Source organism: Hakea prostrata, chromosome 11, assembly GCF_041222555.1.
Source record: "Hakea prostrata isolate BN-2017 chromosome 11, UWA_Hpros_2, whole genome shotgun sequence".
NCBI lineage: Eukaryota > Viridiplantae > Streptophyta > Magnoliopsida > Proteales > Proteaceae > Hakea > Hakea prostrata.
This window is the reverse complement of record NC_142610.1, coordinates 1,261,388-1,278,856: the sequence shown is the minus strand read 5'-3', so window position 1 is coordinate 1,278,856 and position 17,469 is coordinate 1,261,388. Positions and strand designations below refer to the sequence as shown.

General features: G+C 36.7%; 1 protein-coding gene across 3 annotated transcripts in view; it reads left to right on the top strand.

Annotated features, from left to right (window-relative positions):
- The window catches only part of LOC148999516 (protein decapping 5-like), a 30,105-nt gene extending 17,971 nt beyond the window's left edge, over positions 1-12,134 (top strand). Inside the window, exons 6-8 of one of the 3 annotated variants that reach the window (XM_089139316.1) lie at positions 10,444-10,635; positions 10,736-10,846; positions 10,938-12,134. In XM_089139316.1, coding sequence (XP_088995442.1) covers positions 10,444-10,635; positions 10,736-10,846; positions 10,938-11,081 — 447 coding nt within the window. In that variant the 3' untranslated portion in view covers positions 11,082-12,134. The remainder of the gene's footprint in view (positions 1-10,443; positions 10,636-10,735; positions 10,847-10,937) is intronic. The other 2 variants (XM_089139315.1, XM_089139314.1) reach the window with 2 other exon arrangements.
- Positions 12,135-17,469: the final 5,335 nt, after the last annotated feature.

The window sequence follows — 17,469 nt, the reverse complement described above, 5'->3', positions numbered from 1 at the left end:
TGAGACACATCCAATCTAAAGATGAGTGGAGACCCTGGAGAGCACTAACAACAGGTAAACAGTAAAATGAATATACAAATCAACCGCTCGTAAAGAAGAGCCCAGAATAATGCCATCTCTAATTGCTTCAAGTTCAACTAAGGTTGTTGAAGCACTATGATCACATCTGCTTTGAGCCGCTACAAAACCATCATTATAATCCCACATGATGCACCCTTTACCTCCTTTGTGAGAAGTACTATCCCATGATCTATCAACAAAAATTTGAAAAAGAGCAAGTTCTTTTAAAATGATATAACTAGGCCTTGGATAAGGATCCCCATGAGCCCTTTAAAATTCCGTAATATGAAATTGTGTATCTGCACATAGATAAGAGAAAGTAGTCATTGTATGAATTATGGAGGCATCAATCCCTCTAAAGTGTGCAACATTCCTAGTATTCCATATACACCAAGCTAAGGCACTCCTGACTTCACATCTGATTCTCTAGGGATAAATTGTCACAACCATTGAACTTTATTTTGATAAAATCCATCCAATCAAATAAATTTGTCCCTAAAAAATCAGATGTATTAATACGGGGGGGGGGGGGGGAATAGTCTCCAACACTCTTTTGTATAATGACAAAAAAACAAGGCATGACATATATTCTCCAAACCATGACCACAAATTAGATAGAGAGGGGTAAGTGAAACATTCCTCGAGAAGGAGCTCCCAATTGCAATAGCCTTATGAGAATTGCCACAAAAATTGTTTAATCTTTGGAAGAGTAGGAATCTGTCAAATAATTTTCCAATATATTGAAGAGGAGAAAGAAGAAACAACATTTCCTTGATCATCAGCCATAGCTAAACATTGATAATAAACAGACTTCACAGTGAACTTACCATCCTTTGTTTTGTCCCATATCCAAGAGTCTAAAGTATCAAGAGACAATAAAGGGATTGTTAGAATAGCTTGAACCTCACCTGGAGAAAATAGAGACTGAAATAAAGGTAATTTCCAATGGAAAGTGTTCCAATCAGTAAGCTCTTGCACCCAAGATGGACTATGTCCCAAAGGGGCACTACTAATGCCATGGAAAGGCAAAGAGGGAAGCCATGGGTCCTTAAAAATATGCACATTACCACCATTTCCTACTTGCCTAATAATGCCCTGTCTGAGAATATCCCTCCCATACTACATACTTCTCCAACCCCATTAACAATTATTTGGGACACTGACATTCAAAAAATGGAATGTCTTTAATGTATTTTGCATGCATCACTTGGGCCCATAATGAGTTTGGGTTGGTTAAAAGTCTCCAACTTTGTTTGGCAAGGAGAGCTTTGTTGAAACAGTGTACATCCCTGGACCCCAGGCCTCTATCTCTTTTGCCCTTGCATAAGGTTTCCCATTTTACCCAATGAATACCCCTTCCTTGATCATTTTTCTACCAAAATTGTCGGATCCTTTGATTCATTTGTTTGCAAATTTCATTAACACGACATAGCATAGACATGAAGTGCAAAAGCTACCGCTTTGATTAAAATCTCCTTCCCTGCATGAGAAAGCAATTTTCCCTTCCATCTAGATAATTTTGAATCTAGACGCTTCAAGATAAAAGAGAAAGTCTGCACTTTAGATTTTCCAATAGATGAAGGAAGACCCATATAAGTTCCATGAGAATTGACCTCTTTAATATCAATAGCAGAGACTATATCAGTTCGGAGGTCATGAGGTGTTCTGGTACTAAACATAACAACAGACTTTTTAGGATTGATGTGAAGGCCAGAGACTTGTTCATAATCTTGCAACAAAACACTTATCTGTGATGCATTAGAAATAGATGCAGGGGAAAAGATCATGCTATCATCAACAAAAAAGATATGGTTAATTTTTGGAGCAAAACGGGAGAGCCTCAAACCCGATAGTCGAGGGATACTAAAATTGGAACTAAGCCTTTGTGAAAAAGTCTCTTGGCAGATGATAAAGATGTAAGGGCTTAGGGGACCACCTTGTCTAATCCCTCTTTGTGGCACAATAGGTTTGGACAGGGCACCATTGATTTTGATTTGATATTCAATAGTAGTGATGCATTGCATAACCCATTGAACCCTTGATTTCTCAAAGTATGTTCAATGTATGACCACTCTAATTTGTCATAGGCTTTGCAAAGATCCAGCTTAAGAGCCATATATCCATATTTGGATTTGGATTTGCGCATAAAGTGTAAGTACTCATGAACAAGATATATATTATCAGAAATGGCACGACCTGGAACAAAGGCACTTTGAGTCTAACTAATAATGGACCTCAAAATGGGTTTTAATCTATTAGTGAAACATTTTGCTATGACTTTATATGGAGTAGTTCATAGACTGATGGGTCTAAAGTGAGAGACATCCTGAGGGTGGGTTCTTTTAGGAATATGATTTTATTTAGACTGCGCAACATATATCCCCCATTAATGAAGTGTTGCACAACAAGGGTGAGATCATTGCCAATGATATCCCAGTGCCTTTGAAAGAACCTAGTAGGGAGCCCATCATATCTAGGAGCCTTGGTGCCCTTTATTTGAAACAAAGTTCTTTTAATCTCATCAGGAGAAAAATGTGAGCAAAGAAGAGAGTTATCTGAAGCTGTAATGCATGCAGGAGTGTTATTGAGAAACTCCTGGGGAGGGATAGGGTGAGAAGTGGTGAAAAGGGAATTGAAATGAGACCATATTGCAGAATTGATTTGAGAGTCTTCAGACAACCAGTTACCCATATGGTCTTTAATTATTGTGAGAATTTTCCCGCCTCCTTTGTGCAGTGGAAGCATGGAAGAACTTTGTGTTTCTATCACCTTCTTGTAACCTTGGACTCTAGATCTCTGGCACCAAAAATTTTCTTCTGCTAATAGTTGTTTCTCAATTTCTCTTTTCAGCTCAAATTCTTCCTTAGCAGAACTCTCAAAAACAGATTTGGTCTGACACTCTTCCAATAGTTGGGATAACCTAAAAATTTCCTTTGAGGCATTATGGAAAGTATCTTTACTCCATAAGCTTAAGGGTCTTGTGCAATTCTTGATCTTTTGATGCAATTTGTATGCATGGGAGCCAAAGTTAGGTGAGATCCAACCAATGGAAATTTGAGAAGTAAGGTCAAGTTGATATTCCCATTTGGTCTCATAATGAAATCTTATAGGGCATTTGTTTGCAGGGTGTAGGGAAATTTCCAAGGGGGTATGGTCAGAACCCACCATGGCGTGTCTATGGCCTCGAACACTCCCATAAAGATCAAGAAACTCAATATTTACAAAAGCCCTATCGAGGCATTCCTTTATCAAATCCCTCCCCTGACGCTTATTTGACCAAGAAACTTAGGCCCAGTGCACTTAACCTCAAAGAGGTGGCAACTATCAATGGTCATTCTAAATGCATCTAATTGTGATTGGGGTCTAGGGATCCCTTTCAATTTATCATCATTTGACAATAATCCATTAAAATCACCAAGAACAAGCCAAGGGGAACTTACAAAGGAAACCAACTGTGACAATTCATACCAGATCCGCTGTCGATGCTCAACCTGAGGGTGGCCATATACCAAAGTGATTTGGAACACTGCACCAGAGGATGAAATGGTAATTTGCAAATCTACAATATTTGAAGAAGATGAAAGAACAGTGACTGAAACATTACCATTCCATAAGACACCAATACCACCTGACAAACCAATGGGGTTAACAGAGAAAAAATCATTGAATTCTAAAGTCCTTGCCACACGATGTATCACAACATTGTCTTGTTTTGTCTCCATAAGAAAGACAATGCTGGGCCTCCCTTTCCTGCATACTTTCTGCAGGTACTGCTGAGTCAGGGGTGGGTCAAGCCCCTAGCAATTCCAGGATAGAATCTTCACGAACCCCTTGGGGGCTGATTAAGGGCAGCCTGCCTCACCCTAAGGAGTTGTTTTTCAATCAATGTCACATCCAATCTGAAAAGCATTGTCACTTGGGTATTTCCAATAGATGGGCCCAAATAATTGGGTTTTGAACCCAAATTGGGTGTTGGATACCACAAACTAGATGACCCAGCAATCTCTAACCGGTTCAGAATCGGTTCAGGTTCATCCCCACTCCTTAGGGCAACCAAAGAATTTCTAGAATACCAGTTATGTGTGAGTTGCAGAGACTCTGACACCGACATGCATGGAGGAGGATACCATCTCTAAATTTGAGAGTTGGATCGCAGGGTTAATTAGATCCAAAATAAACCCTTAAAATTGGGGAGGCACCTCAATCGGTTAATCACCCATTCAATTAGAAGAAAGAAGAAGTTTTTCAATTAGTGTGACTTGTGCAAGAAGGTGGTGGGAACTCCATTGAAACCCGTAGAAAGAACTAAGCAAAAACCAACCCTGAACTTGTGATATCAGTTGCAGAAGAAAAACAGAAAAGAAAAAAATAAATGAATAAAAAAGCACAAAGGAGACAAGATAGAAGTTAGTACTTCAATGAAACATTTATTATATTCTATAGATACTTAGATACACAACAGATGTTAAGGCTTTGTAACGCTGAGATTGAAATACTCAATAATGCTGAGATTAAAAAACTCTGTAATGCTGAGAGGCAGAAGTATTTGATACTATTCTCAGTGTCACCTACTGCACAGAATAGGCAAAGACAAAGGAAACAAAAAGGCACAGGGAAAACTGGATAAACCAGTATACTCAAAAACGACCCGGTGAAGGTTAATAAATGTCTCCGGCAGAGACGCTAAAAAACCCTCCACGACAAGGTACAAAGCTCACAAAACTGGATAAACCAGTATACTCAAAAACTTTCCGGTGAAAGTTAATAAATGTCTCCGGCAGAGACGCTAAAAAGCGGCAGGGTATGAAGGCACTCACCATTACTTGTGATGGCATAGGTACAAAGCCCACCCATCAGTTTATTTCTAGTTTAAATGTATCACTTGTTGCTAGTCTCTACTCGATTGATACCATCCTCTTTAAACAATCATGACCATGTTTTTTTTCTGTAGTTGGAAATGTTCACCATAGACTGCCACTCTTATGCTTAAAAGTGCTTCCCAGCCTGGAGAGAAGTCTAAGACCTACTTCAATGTTTCTTTTCACATTGATGGGATCAATTGATAAAGTTTTGAAGTGGGACAGGGAGGATGCAAAGGTGGAAGTTAGTGAGGAATATGAACGGCTTAATTGATAGTGTCTTCTACCCCACACATGTCAGCCATACTTGGTGGGATTCCTACTGATTCAAGCCCGAAGCATGTAATCCTTCCTCTAAAGAGATTTGTTTTCAGAAGTTCATTTATTGGATACATTCCTCCCTTCTAAACTTTGTCTAATGCCTTGTGCTTTACACATGCATACTGGATCTGCAGTCTTCTAAGACACCCAGCAAGTAGTGAGTCACATGGAGTTGTTGTGGTGTAGTTACAATCAGGGTGTGAAGTTTCAGCGAAATATTTGCTAGTTTCGATCAGATTTCGACCCCCCATTTCAAGGGGTATTTTAGGTCATTTTAGGCCCAAATTTGGTGTCTAGCCAAGTTTGATGCCTATAAACACATTAGGATTGTTGGTTTTGCCTAAAACCTCATCTAAATTGGTGTTCAGATGGAAAAACTCCACAAAACTTCTAGATCTGTGTGAAATCTCAATTGATCATTGCAAACAATGCTATATCCGTCAAGAATGAAGTGAGATCTACTGCTATATGTCTAACGAAGGAAAATATGGCAAGAATGCAAGAAGTAGGAGAGAGAAGCTCTAGAGAAGAGAGAGAAATTCATGAAAAATAGGTTGGAAATTCGTCTAAAATTTGGCAATTTTTGGTGATATCTTGCCAGAACATTGTCAGTTTCGGTGTTGGTTCAAAAAAAATTTCACCAGTTGCCGAAACGACCAAAGTTCGATGATATGTTTTACCATGGTTGCAATAGACATTAATATCATATGCTCAATTCTTGTGTTCAAGCTTGGGAAGCTCAACCTATAATATAACTACCTAGAGATTTGTTTCAGCTCGTTGGGTTTCATTTTGTAATGACCCTAATTTTCAATAAGGTTAACTTGGCAATTTACTTGTGATTATAGTATCTAACTTTATTTTCCAATCAATGTAGTGTCATATAGCTTGTAATTTTATATTTATCTGTTATAGCATACTATTGATATTCATGATTAATGGCAGTTAAAGTAGAGAAAAAGAAATTTAGCAAAGAGAGTACACCTAGTAGTTTTTATTAAAGTCCTAAAAGAATTTAAGATTTAACATAATGTACTTGTGAAAAAAATAAAATCCACTGGTTAAAGATAGATTTTATGGAACAAGATTCATTAAAATGAGTGTTTGTTAAATAGGTTTCACTTATTTAAGTTTAGATTCAAGTACGTATTTATCAAACTAGTTTTATTAGTACCCATCAAAAAATAAAACCCATTAATTAGAAATCGAATTTGTGGAACAAGTTTCATTAAAATTAGTATTTCCAAACAAGTTTCACTTGTACTTAAATTTAGATTCAGTAAATTAGTATCTAATTTAGTACTTATATAAAGCCAATTGAATTGTTTAGGAGATATTTTGTATCTCTTTATAAAAACTGAATGCATTTGTACTTAAACTCCTTTTGTTACTTTTATATTTAAGTTCTTTCTTAATCCTTGCATTGAACTCTTTTATTAATTACAAAAACAACAATCCTTTTCCCAACTAAATGGGATCGGCTACATGGATTCTTGCCTTCCAATCAGCTTTGTTTAAGGCCATGCAAAATACTAGGCCTAAGCTGTGCATGTCTTTTCTCATCACTTCTTGTAAGGTTATCTTAGGTCTGGCCCTTGCTCTTCTAATTCCTTCAATCTGGATTATATCACTTCTCCGTATAAGGGCATTTACATGCCCCCGTTGAACGTGGTCGTGCCACCTTAGATGAGTTTCTCGTAGCTTATCACTTATCGAAGCTACTCTCTGTCCAGCTCTAATTTGATCAATTCTTATCTTATCTTTTCTAGTTTTGCCACTCATCCATGTTGACATCCTCATTTCTGCCACATTGGGCTTATCTATATGATTCACCAAAAAAAAAAAGGGAGTATATATATATGATGCTTTTTACAACATACAACATAGCTGGTCGAACAACTGTCCTATAGAATTTTCCTTTGCGCTTTAAATGAATATGTGGATTACACAAGACCTTAGACACACCTCTCCTTTTCATCCACCCTATTTTAATTCTTTGGGAAACATCATCCTCTCTATCACTTGTTTTATTTATGATTGAATCAAGGTACCTAGAGCAATTACTTTGAGGAATCTCCTTACTATCAAGTTTTACCACCTCATCGTCCGCTCAGTCATGACCAAAGTTACAAACTAGATATCTCTGTTTTAGTTCTACTTAGTTTAAAGCCTTTTGATTCTAAAGTTGTTCTCCATGATTCTAACTTGGTATTAATCCCTTCTTATGTCTCATCTATCAACACAATATCATTAGCAAAAAGCATACACCAAAGAACCTCATCTTGAATGTCTTTGGTTAAATCATCCATTATAAGTGCAAATAAATATAGGCTTAAAGTTGATTCTTGATGTAGCCTAATTGTAACTAGGAATTCACTACCTTGTTCCACCCACCATTCTTACACTTGACACTGAATCATCATACATATCCTTATCTATGTCCACATATTTACTTGCAACATTTCTTTTCTTTGGTACTTGCCAATTCAATGTTCTAGGGACTCTATCATAAGCATTTTTAGGTCGATAAAAACCATACGAAAATCTTTTCTACACTCTTTGTACCTTTCCATAAGTTTCCTAATAAGGTAAATAGCCTTCATTGTAGATCTTCTTGACATAAAGCCAAATTGGTTCTCTGTAATTGTGGTTACATGTCTCAAAAGGGTTTCAATTACTCTCTCCCATAATTTATAGTATGATTCATTAGTTTGAACTCATCTATTAATTATATTCTAAAATATTTTACATGGCACCCATTATTATTGGGGTGAAATTAGTGACCACCCATTATTATGGTGTGAATTACATGACACCCACTTGAAAAATTACAAGTTACCCACAGTTAAGTTTTTCCGTTAAATGATGGATAAAATTACCTAAATGCCCTTACCTTTATTTGAGTCATTCAAAATTTAAAACTCATCTTAGCCTCTTAGGTGGGTGAAGGTATTCTCCCTTCACCCATCTTTTTCCTATCTCTCACCGGAAACCGCCCACCACCACCAGAAACCATTAGACCATCCCCCTCCTAGAGACAACTGCCCTAACTATCGGCTTTCCCCAGCCGGATTTCACCCCCCGGGTATCAGGAGAAAAAATCAATAATAGAATGCCTTAAATTTTCATTTAATGTCATTAATTAGAGTGAACGATCAAATTACAAAAATAGCAAGAGGGAAATCAGATGCCACCTTTGTCAATTTATCATTCATCCATTCATTTGAAAATTTGTCGGTGGCGGTACCGGCAAGCGAAAGAACTCTGGCAGCACCAATGGCGGGCGCGGTGGTGGTGGTGCAATTGGAGGTAGTGCCGCAGATCGGTGATTATTATCAAAAGATGTTGAAAACCAACCCTGGAGATCCACTCCTCTTAAAATTACGGACAGTTCTTGCATCAGGTTTTGCAAATTTGAGTCAAAATTCCTCAAATCTAGACTTCTGATTGGGGCCTTTTGATTTTGGTTTCTCTGTTCTCCATGCTTTCTTCTCCAAGACGATCTGTGAACTTTAGGATGAGAAATGAATAGAAGTGCTTGAAAAAACATAAAAAATGAGATACAAAATAAAAAAGAAAGCCTATAAACCAAGTGTACCCATTCCTGTTGGGGGCTTGGAGCGTTCATAGAGAGAGTCTTTGGTCAGGGACGGGCTTGGCCCAAATTCATTACCCCATTTATTGGGTCTACTAATGATAAATCAACTGACCTCTGTATTCTCTATCTTCAGTTCTTCACTGGGTTTTAACTCTATTTAGAAATCTTACTTGTCTTTGTCTTGTAATCTTGAATCATGAGCCTTTCTGTGGATTGTCATGGAGAAGAAAGTGTGGAGAACAGGCCATTACAGAGATCAAAACGCATGTTTTCACTCCTAACTGCAGAAAGATACAAAAAAGACTCGTTCTTGAGTGTTTACAAGACGTGAAAACTAGAAACCCTTCAGCAGCTACAGAGGAAAAAGTTTTCTGGTGGATGAATTTTGGCACTGGGAGGGGGTCTGGCGGTTTCCGGTGAGGGATAGGAAGAAGATGGGTGAAGGGAGAATACCTTCACCTACCTAAGATGAATAATACTTAAATAAGGGTAAGGGTATTTCGGTAATTTTATCGGTCATTTTAACTGTGGGTAACTTGTAATTTTTCAAGTGGGTGCCATGTAATTTATAGCATAATAGTGGATAGTCACTAGTTTCACCCAATGATAGTGAGTGTTGTGTAAAAAACTCTACATTCTATTTAAACCTTCTTTTAATACTTCATTATTAATTCATATATCCTTGGTATATAAATAGAGTCAAATGTGAATCTTTACATACAAAGCATGAACCTAGTATTCTTATTATGATTAGATTTCTCAATTGGATTGTAACTTCTCTTGATTAATAAGTTCTTTATTAGCCTTTCTCCATTAATTATTCAAGAACTCGTGATTTTAATCTATCTTAAATGCAAGTGAAAATCTTGATATGTGCATTTGACCCATGTGTACCGAAGGGAGGGTGCATAATAGTCATGTGTTTTATGTTTGCCTTGTCATTTACAGTTTTAGCCTGTATTAGTTGAGTTACCTATGCTTGGTACTCAAGTTTTCTTTGCTTCAAGATATTATGTTTATTCACGTAACCAGTTCAGAAAGGAGTTATTGGGGTAATAACTCACTCGTCAATTGAAATTGAAGTCTGCTTTTTCGGTTACTATTCAAATCTGCCAGTTACTTGCTGTCAGATTTTTGGGTATCCTTCTCTTTTCTTAATGGTAACTTACGCTTCAGCCCAACTCAAATCTAGCTCATAGTTCTGCCCTCACTTTGTAGAGCTAGTCTATCTGTGTTGTTATGCTATTTTTGTTGTGTTATCACTCTAGTTTCCAGTCTTGTTTCACATGGGAATTCTGTTTCATACTTTGTTAAGTTTGAAATTCATTCCTTGTGAAAAGATCTTGTGTGGTTACTATTTTGATCATTCAAATACAGTGCTACATCATCTCTATGGTTAGTAACACTCATATGGAAATAAACTATAGTTTGTTGGCTTTAAGTGTCTCCTATTATTATATTTGGTTTGGCTTGACCATGCTTTCATGATCATTTTGTAGTTTTCTTGTTTTCATGACCATGCAGTGTCAAGTACCGAATCTGTAAATGTTCATTTTTTTGGTGTTCCGATTATGATGCTTATTGCTTTCTGTAATGTATGTGCAGCCCCATCAATCTGTAGACTTCACTGAAGAATTTGACTTTTTAGCAATGAATGAGAAGTTCAGGAAGGATGAAGTATGGGGCTACCTTGGAAAGGCTAATGAAGAGTATAAAGCAGGAGCAGAAGATGGTCCTGCTGATGTATATTTGGAAGATGGGCTGGGTTACAACGAGGCCCTGAGGTCAACTGTCAACGTAGGTCATTAAAATATGTTCCATCAACATTTTCTCCCCATTTTTTTTCCTGCTGCTACAGGTTGACAAGAATTGTTCTGCGATCTTCTCTCCTGTGCAGCCTGTATATAACAAGGATGATTTCTTCGACACACTTTCTTGTAATTCACTAACCCGCGGAGGAAGGAATGGACGGACCAGGTTTTCTGAGAGAATGAAGCTTGACACCGAGGTTAGCTGATCCCCTTTTTATTGATCCATCTTGAAATGAAAGGATACTTGCGGTAGATTACTGATTGCGATCTCATCCATTTGGTCTGCAGACTTTTGGTGATATCCAGCAGAGGTCTTTTTTGGGTCGTGGTGGCCGGGGACATGGGCGTGCTGGGAATTACAGGGGTTCTTATTATAACTGGGGGAGGGGATATGGATATGGTGGTAGGGGGCGTGGTCACTTTCCCAGTTAGCACAGTTAGAATTTCCATTTTTCTGAGGTGCACACAAGCAACACCTCTGCTTGAAATCCCTCGGGTGTTTGGAAGACTTGTCACCTTTGAAAGTTTAGCTATTTTAAGCTACGGGTTTGGGGGTTAGGCCCATCATTTTTTTTCTTCTTCTGGTTATGGGTTTGTCATTCCCATTGTCTGATGGGAAACTTAGTCCGCAGTTTGCATAATATTCACGGAAATCATCTTCAGCTGAGTGTCATGCTTTGTTTACAAGACCAATAATACATACAATTTTCATTGTGGACTGCTGAGATAGATAGTAACCAACAGGAGATGGTGGCTCCGTGACTTGGTTGGCTTGCATATTTGGGTGAGCTGGGGACATTTGTTGTAATAATAATACTGAGAAGAAAAGAAGGGGGGTTGGGTTACAATTCCAACCTGTCGATGACCACTGCTTTCATCTTGTCTTTTGCCAGGAAACTTCAATTCTTCTATCATTTCATGTTTAATGTCTTTCATTTTATTTTATTTTATTTCTTTGTAACTCCTGCTGTTTCATTTGTTGAGCTCGGCCTGGGCTGACGTTTTATCAGGTGAAATTTACATGCATTCGGAAGTCTCAGAGCGAATTGAGTTACGACACAACATAGGTCAATGTAGCCCAGTTTTTTAATTTTTAATTTTTGATTGAAAGATAATTTATTGAGGCTATAAAGTTGAAGAAATAGAGCGAATCAAGGAGAGGAAATTGGCCAATTGGTATAAGTCACCATTGAAAAAGTCCTCCGGGGAATAAATGTAATCTGAGGAATGAATCAAAGAAATGTATTCAAAAGAATATTTCAGTGGAAGCAAATAAAATTAATAAATGTAATCTACGGAATGAATCAAAGAAATATATCTAAAAGAATGTTTCAGTGGAAGCAAAGAAAATTTTAGAGTTTAATTATCGGTCTTGTCTTTCTTAGGATTGGCACAACTCTCTTTTAGTCTCTCGATAAAATGTGTCATAGAACCCTCTCTCATCGACCTATCCAAATGGCAAACCACTTAGATCTTCTTGCCGTCAATAGGTGTCATAAGAGCACTCTAAGCACCAGCAGGAGGCTTTGTGTTGTGCAACACCACTTCCCATTGATGTCTCCATAGTCTCTTCATTGGGGCTCTCCCATACATATGGTACTTCTCCCGCATCTGTATAGTCATCTAAAGAAAATAGAGATAATCCACAAAGAATAAGTTTTGACAAACTCAGTAAGGCAACAATCTCATATACACATCAATATCATAAACATAGCAATAATAATAATGAAAAGATGATATGCAACAGTATGGATGCATTTAGCAGCTAACCATGTAAGTCTCTAATAAGGCATACATGTTTTAAGATATAACACCAACCCTCCTCTGGGTAGGTCTTGTCACTCTGATTATTCACGGATCGGCTACTTTTATTGGGATACCGGGCAAGGAGGTAAAATTCTTGTCAATCAATCTTGGTTGGGGTTTAGGTCCACACTCTCTCACTTCAACCATTGGCATGAGTACTGGCACATGTCAGGGATTCTAACCCGATGCAAAGCCCTAGTGTAACATACTACATATGGTCCAGATATCTCCTTTATCGCACCAATCAACTTGGTTCAGTATCCTTCTCCACCTAGGAATGATAATTCTCACGGATTGATTACTTTTATTGGACTCAATTCCCTAACTCTATGGTTATCCACATCTTGTTGGGGTGGATGCTCTCATTTCCCCTCAAGACTCCCAAGCTGCTTATTGGGCGCCCATGAGTCCAACCCTAACATATGCAACCCTACATTGCATGATCAACAATGGACCACTAAATCTCTACACGGACTATCTACCGCTTTAGGATGAAGCAACATCACATCACCAATATCACGGGTCATTTGGCTTCAACACCCTTGCCGAAAGGGTAGTAGCATGTATGGATACTTAATCGGGTAGTTTAGACCTCCTAGGTATGTAATCCAACAACCATGATAGTGCCCGAGGCATCAGAGAACAGTGCCCCATACCACAACCCTTGATATCCCAAGCTAGGAATACCTAACAAGGATAACCCTTAATCATAGTCGCACCAAACACGTTGTGAAATCCCCCGGATTTCTACCCCTTTAACCCTTGATTTCAAGATTGCGAACCCGGACCTCAAGTTGGCGACAACTATGGGCCATTCAAGTCGATCCCAAAGGTTTGGAAATGAAACCAATGTTGGTGGATGACCCTTGTGATGATTCAACAACTCTCCTAGAGTTTAAGTGAAGAGAGAAGATTAATCACGATGGTGTAAAAATGGTGATTTTGGAACGTTCATAGATTTAGATGGAGAGTCCGATTGACAAGATTTAGGTGTCCAAACAAAGATCGTCGAAAGACTTTTCCATCAAGCAAAAAATACCAAAATCAGAGTTCAGATGGGGTCCAAACATGGACCGGTCGGTTGGGCCGGTTGGGTGAATTAACCCCCCACCCAATTTTCAATTACGGGACAGAATCGGAATTTCGGGTTTTTAAACCCTATTTTAGGTTGTAACTCACTCGTAAACGCATTTTTTGATGCTAGAATGAGGCTGAGGCTTTGGGAAGAAGAGAAACCAAGGAGAAGATTATTTCTCATCCAATCAAAGGTGCTTTGCGACTCGGATCATTGAGGGAACGTTGAAGGAAGGTTAGAATTCTTAAACCCTTCTCTTTAAACATAGTTTGTAGGAGTTTCTCTTCTCTTCTTTTGAGGGATCTTTGAAAGGGAATAATGTTAGGTTCTTTGGAATGCTCTTGTTTTCTTGTATTAATGTTCATTCTTAATATAAGAGATAATGATGTGTTCCCTTGCGAAGATTTTCGCATTTTGACTCTCTGAGTCGCCCATGGGTAAGGTTGTCAATTGGTACGGTTTTCAGTAATTCGGTACAGTACCAACTTTGAATACCGAAACCAGAACCGTACCATACTGAATTTACACGGTACGATACGGTTTTGATATTTGTAAAAACGGTTCGGTACAGTTTCAGTATTAAATCGGTACATGAAAACGGTTTAAACACGGTATCTAGTGCGATGCACTTTTAGTCCAAACAAACCCATGCCACTTTTATTATTAGTTCATCAAGATCCTAATGAAATTGTGACTAAACAATCAATAGAATTTGATATTAACAAAAACAAAGCAAGTAAATCTAATTAATAGAGACAAAGCAAATAAATCTAAGAAGAGGAGTGAAGGACGAAATTAAAAATTGAAATAGGGAATTATGGATAGGGTAAGGGTAAAGGTAAATTGTTTTCATTGTAAAATGACATTTATATCTCTTAATTTGGTACGGTACCAATTCGGTACGGTTTCGATACATACCAATGGTATGAGTACCTAAAACCGGAACCTTACCGAAGAAACTTGGTTTTGGTACGTACTGTACCGAATTTTGAACGGTGCAGTTTTAGAAGGCGTGGTTCTGTACGGTTTAATGGTTTCGGTACGCAATTGACACCCTTACCCATGGGTGATTTTGAGAGTCAAATTTGGGCCTTTTTGATCTAGATTGAATTGGTATGGCAATGTATGAGATGAAAGAGGAAGAATGATATTATTCCCCTTACCTTGTATTTTCAACTAGGGCTGTGGGTTCCCCCATTGTCCTAGTGACCTTATGCGATTGCCTAGGTTATGATTGGGGAATGGGGAATGCCCTTTTGACATTTCTATCATAGGACACCAGAGGAGGCGGTATGAGACGCATTCCTATGGTGCGATGCTTTCCCTGATTACTGGTTAACATATTTAGGGCATGTCTAGAAGTGCTTGGCTAGGTGATCTCATGAGTACTACTACCCTTCCGGTAGGGGTATTGAAATTGGTTAACCTGTGATGTCAATGGCTAGGTCCTTTGACCATTAAGCAAGCTCACTGCCATCATGAGATGGTAGGGTTGCATATAATAGATAAAGGCTCATGGGCACTCAAGACCGGTAACCAACCCATGAGAGGACATGGAGAGCATCCTGTCCATTAGATGTGGATGACCATAGGGTAACGTAGTTCGAGTTGGTTGGTGCCATAGGATACATTGATTCTAGGTGGGAAAAGATACTGAACCGAGTTGGTTGGTGCCATAGGGGAAGTATCTATAACGTCACTCAATTAATTATACTTTGGTAACTATAGAATCTAATATCATTTATAATATATAAAAAAGGAAAAAATATATATTTTATCCAAATAAAATATGTAATATTTTAATGAGTGATGTCAACTAATAGTACCAAAATAGATATTTTTACTAGAAAATAATTTAAATTAATTAGATAACAAAAATTGATATTAGAGCTAGAATTGATTTTACATTTTACAAATTAATTTGATAAATTTCATTGCTATTATTTTAATCACTAATAGTAAAATTTGTTTTAGTTGGATTGCTACGGATGCAAAAGTTTTTGAATAAAATTTCATCAAGATTTATTGTCGAGACACGAAACAAAAAAACAATGAACTTTTGCATTTGCAAGAACCAAACATTACTCTCAGTTATATCGTTGTTGTATTATTTTATTTTTGTTGCATGTTTTATAGCATTTCAACTATGAGAGCAATGCGGAAACAAGAAAAATTATACAAACAGTAGTAGTGGTGTGCTCAGCTGGGACTATATGCATGAGTTTCTACATTTCTTCAATGTGAGGCCTTTGATGGGAATTAGAGTCTGATTCCTTTATAAAATAAAAACTTAATTATTCAAGACATTAATATTTGACTCATGTTTTATTTAAGTTGTTTTGCATCTATACAAACTACTGAAGTACAAAACTATTTTTCAAGCTTGCAATAGCTCTTGAACACTTTTTTGCATATATGATAACCGTTATTACTGTAAAGTTTTACACATAAGAATACAAGCTTTTATTATTCATTATCATCGTATCCTGCTATATGTTTGTTCTAGTATCACAAATACTTTTAATAATATCTGAAGCTGAATGAATACATATCAAATAGAAAAATTTGGTAGAACTTTATAACTGTCCATCAGGGGTCCTTGTAATAACAAGCTAAATACTTTACCATTTCATTGGAGGTGAATATGTTGATATTGTATTTACTACTATGAGGTAAAGTAATGGAGTCAGAGAAGGTAACTCCCCATTCAATTTTTTAATAGTTATTGAAATTCTAAGTGTCCAAAGCATGACTATCTTCTTGTCAATGGTCAGAAAATGAGATAGAAGGAAAGTGCTACTTGAATTTTGCCATGTAAGACTTTTTTAATTTAATAACATTGTCATTTTCATAGGAAAAAAAGAAAAGAAAAGAAAAGAAAAGAAAAAATAGATTGCCACGTGAAAACGATGTTATAATCGAATAAAACACATAACGTTTATATTTATAAATTGTTGAAATAGTTGGTTTGCTACCGAAATTAGTAGTGGTAGACAACCACTTGGTTATGTTAAATCTTTTTATTGGTTATTTATTTGTTCAACTTTTAAATATTGTTAGAAGTGATATGAAAATTAAAATATCATAAGATATGACTATAATCTATAATATAAGTTTCTATCATTGCATATAAAATGTTTTAACAATACTATCATCAAATATACAAAATATGATTAATCTGTAAACAATTTTAAATTAAATAAAAGTAATAGTTATTTGCCACCTAAATGTAACGAAATATAAAGTTTCATTAGAAAATAACTTCAATTAATTAGATACTAAAAATTGGTATCATAACTAAAATTAATTTTATATTCTACAAATTAGTTTGATTAGGTTGGTTTTAATTATTTTAATCACTAATAACAAAACCTATGTCGATTTTAGCTATAGCACTGTTAGCGATGTAGAAGTTATTGTATCAAATATTTTCAAAATTTTTTGTTGAGACATGAAATATAAAAGTAACGAATTTTTGCATGTACTAGACCAAACATTACTATCAGTCGCATCGTTGTTGTACTATTTTGATTTTGTTGCATGTATTAGAGCATTTCAACTATGAGAGTGATGTGGAACAAGAAGGATTATCAAAATTGCAACAGTGGTTTGGTCATTTAGGGTTATATGCACAGGTCTGTCATCAAGTCTCTTATATCTTTTTGGTGGGAGGGTCATGATAGAAACTGGAGTCGAATTTTTTTATCATGTGAAAACTTGATCGTTTAAGAGATTAAATTTTGACTCGTGTTCTATTTAAATTGTTTCTCATCCATATGAACTATCGTTCACTGTATTTTGAATGCTTCTTAGTCTACTTTAAAATTAATTACATCCTATTTATGTTGTTTCTCGTCTATATGAAATATTATTTATTTTACTGTTTAATAACTTTTAAATTTTTACCAATGTGTCCATCAATACATTTTTCAAATGTCT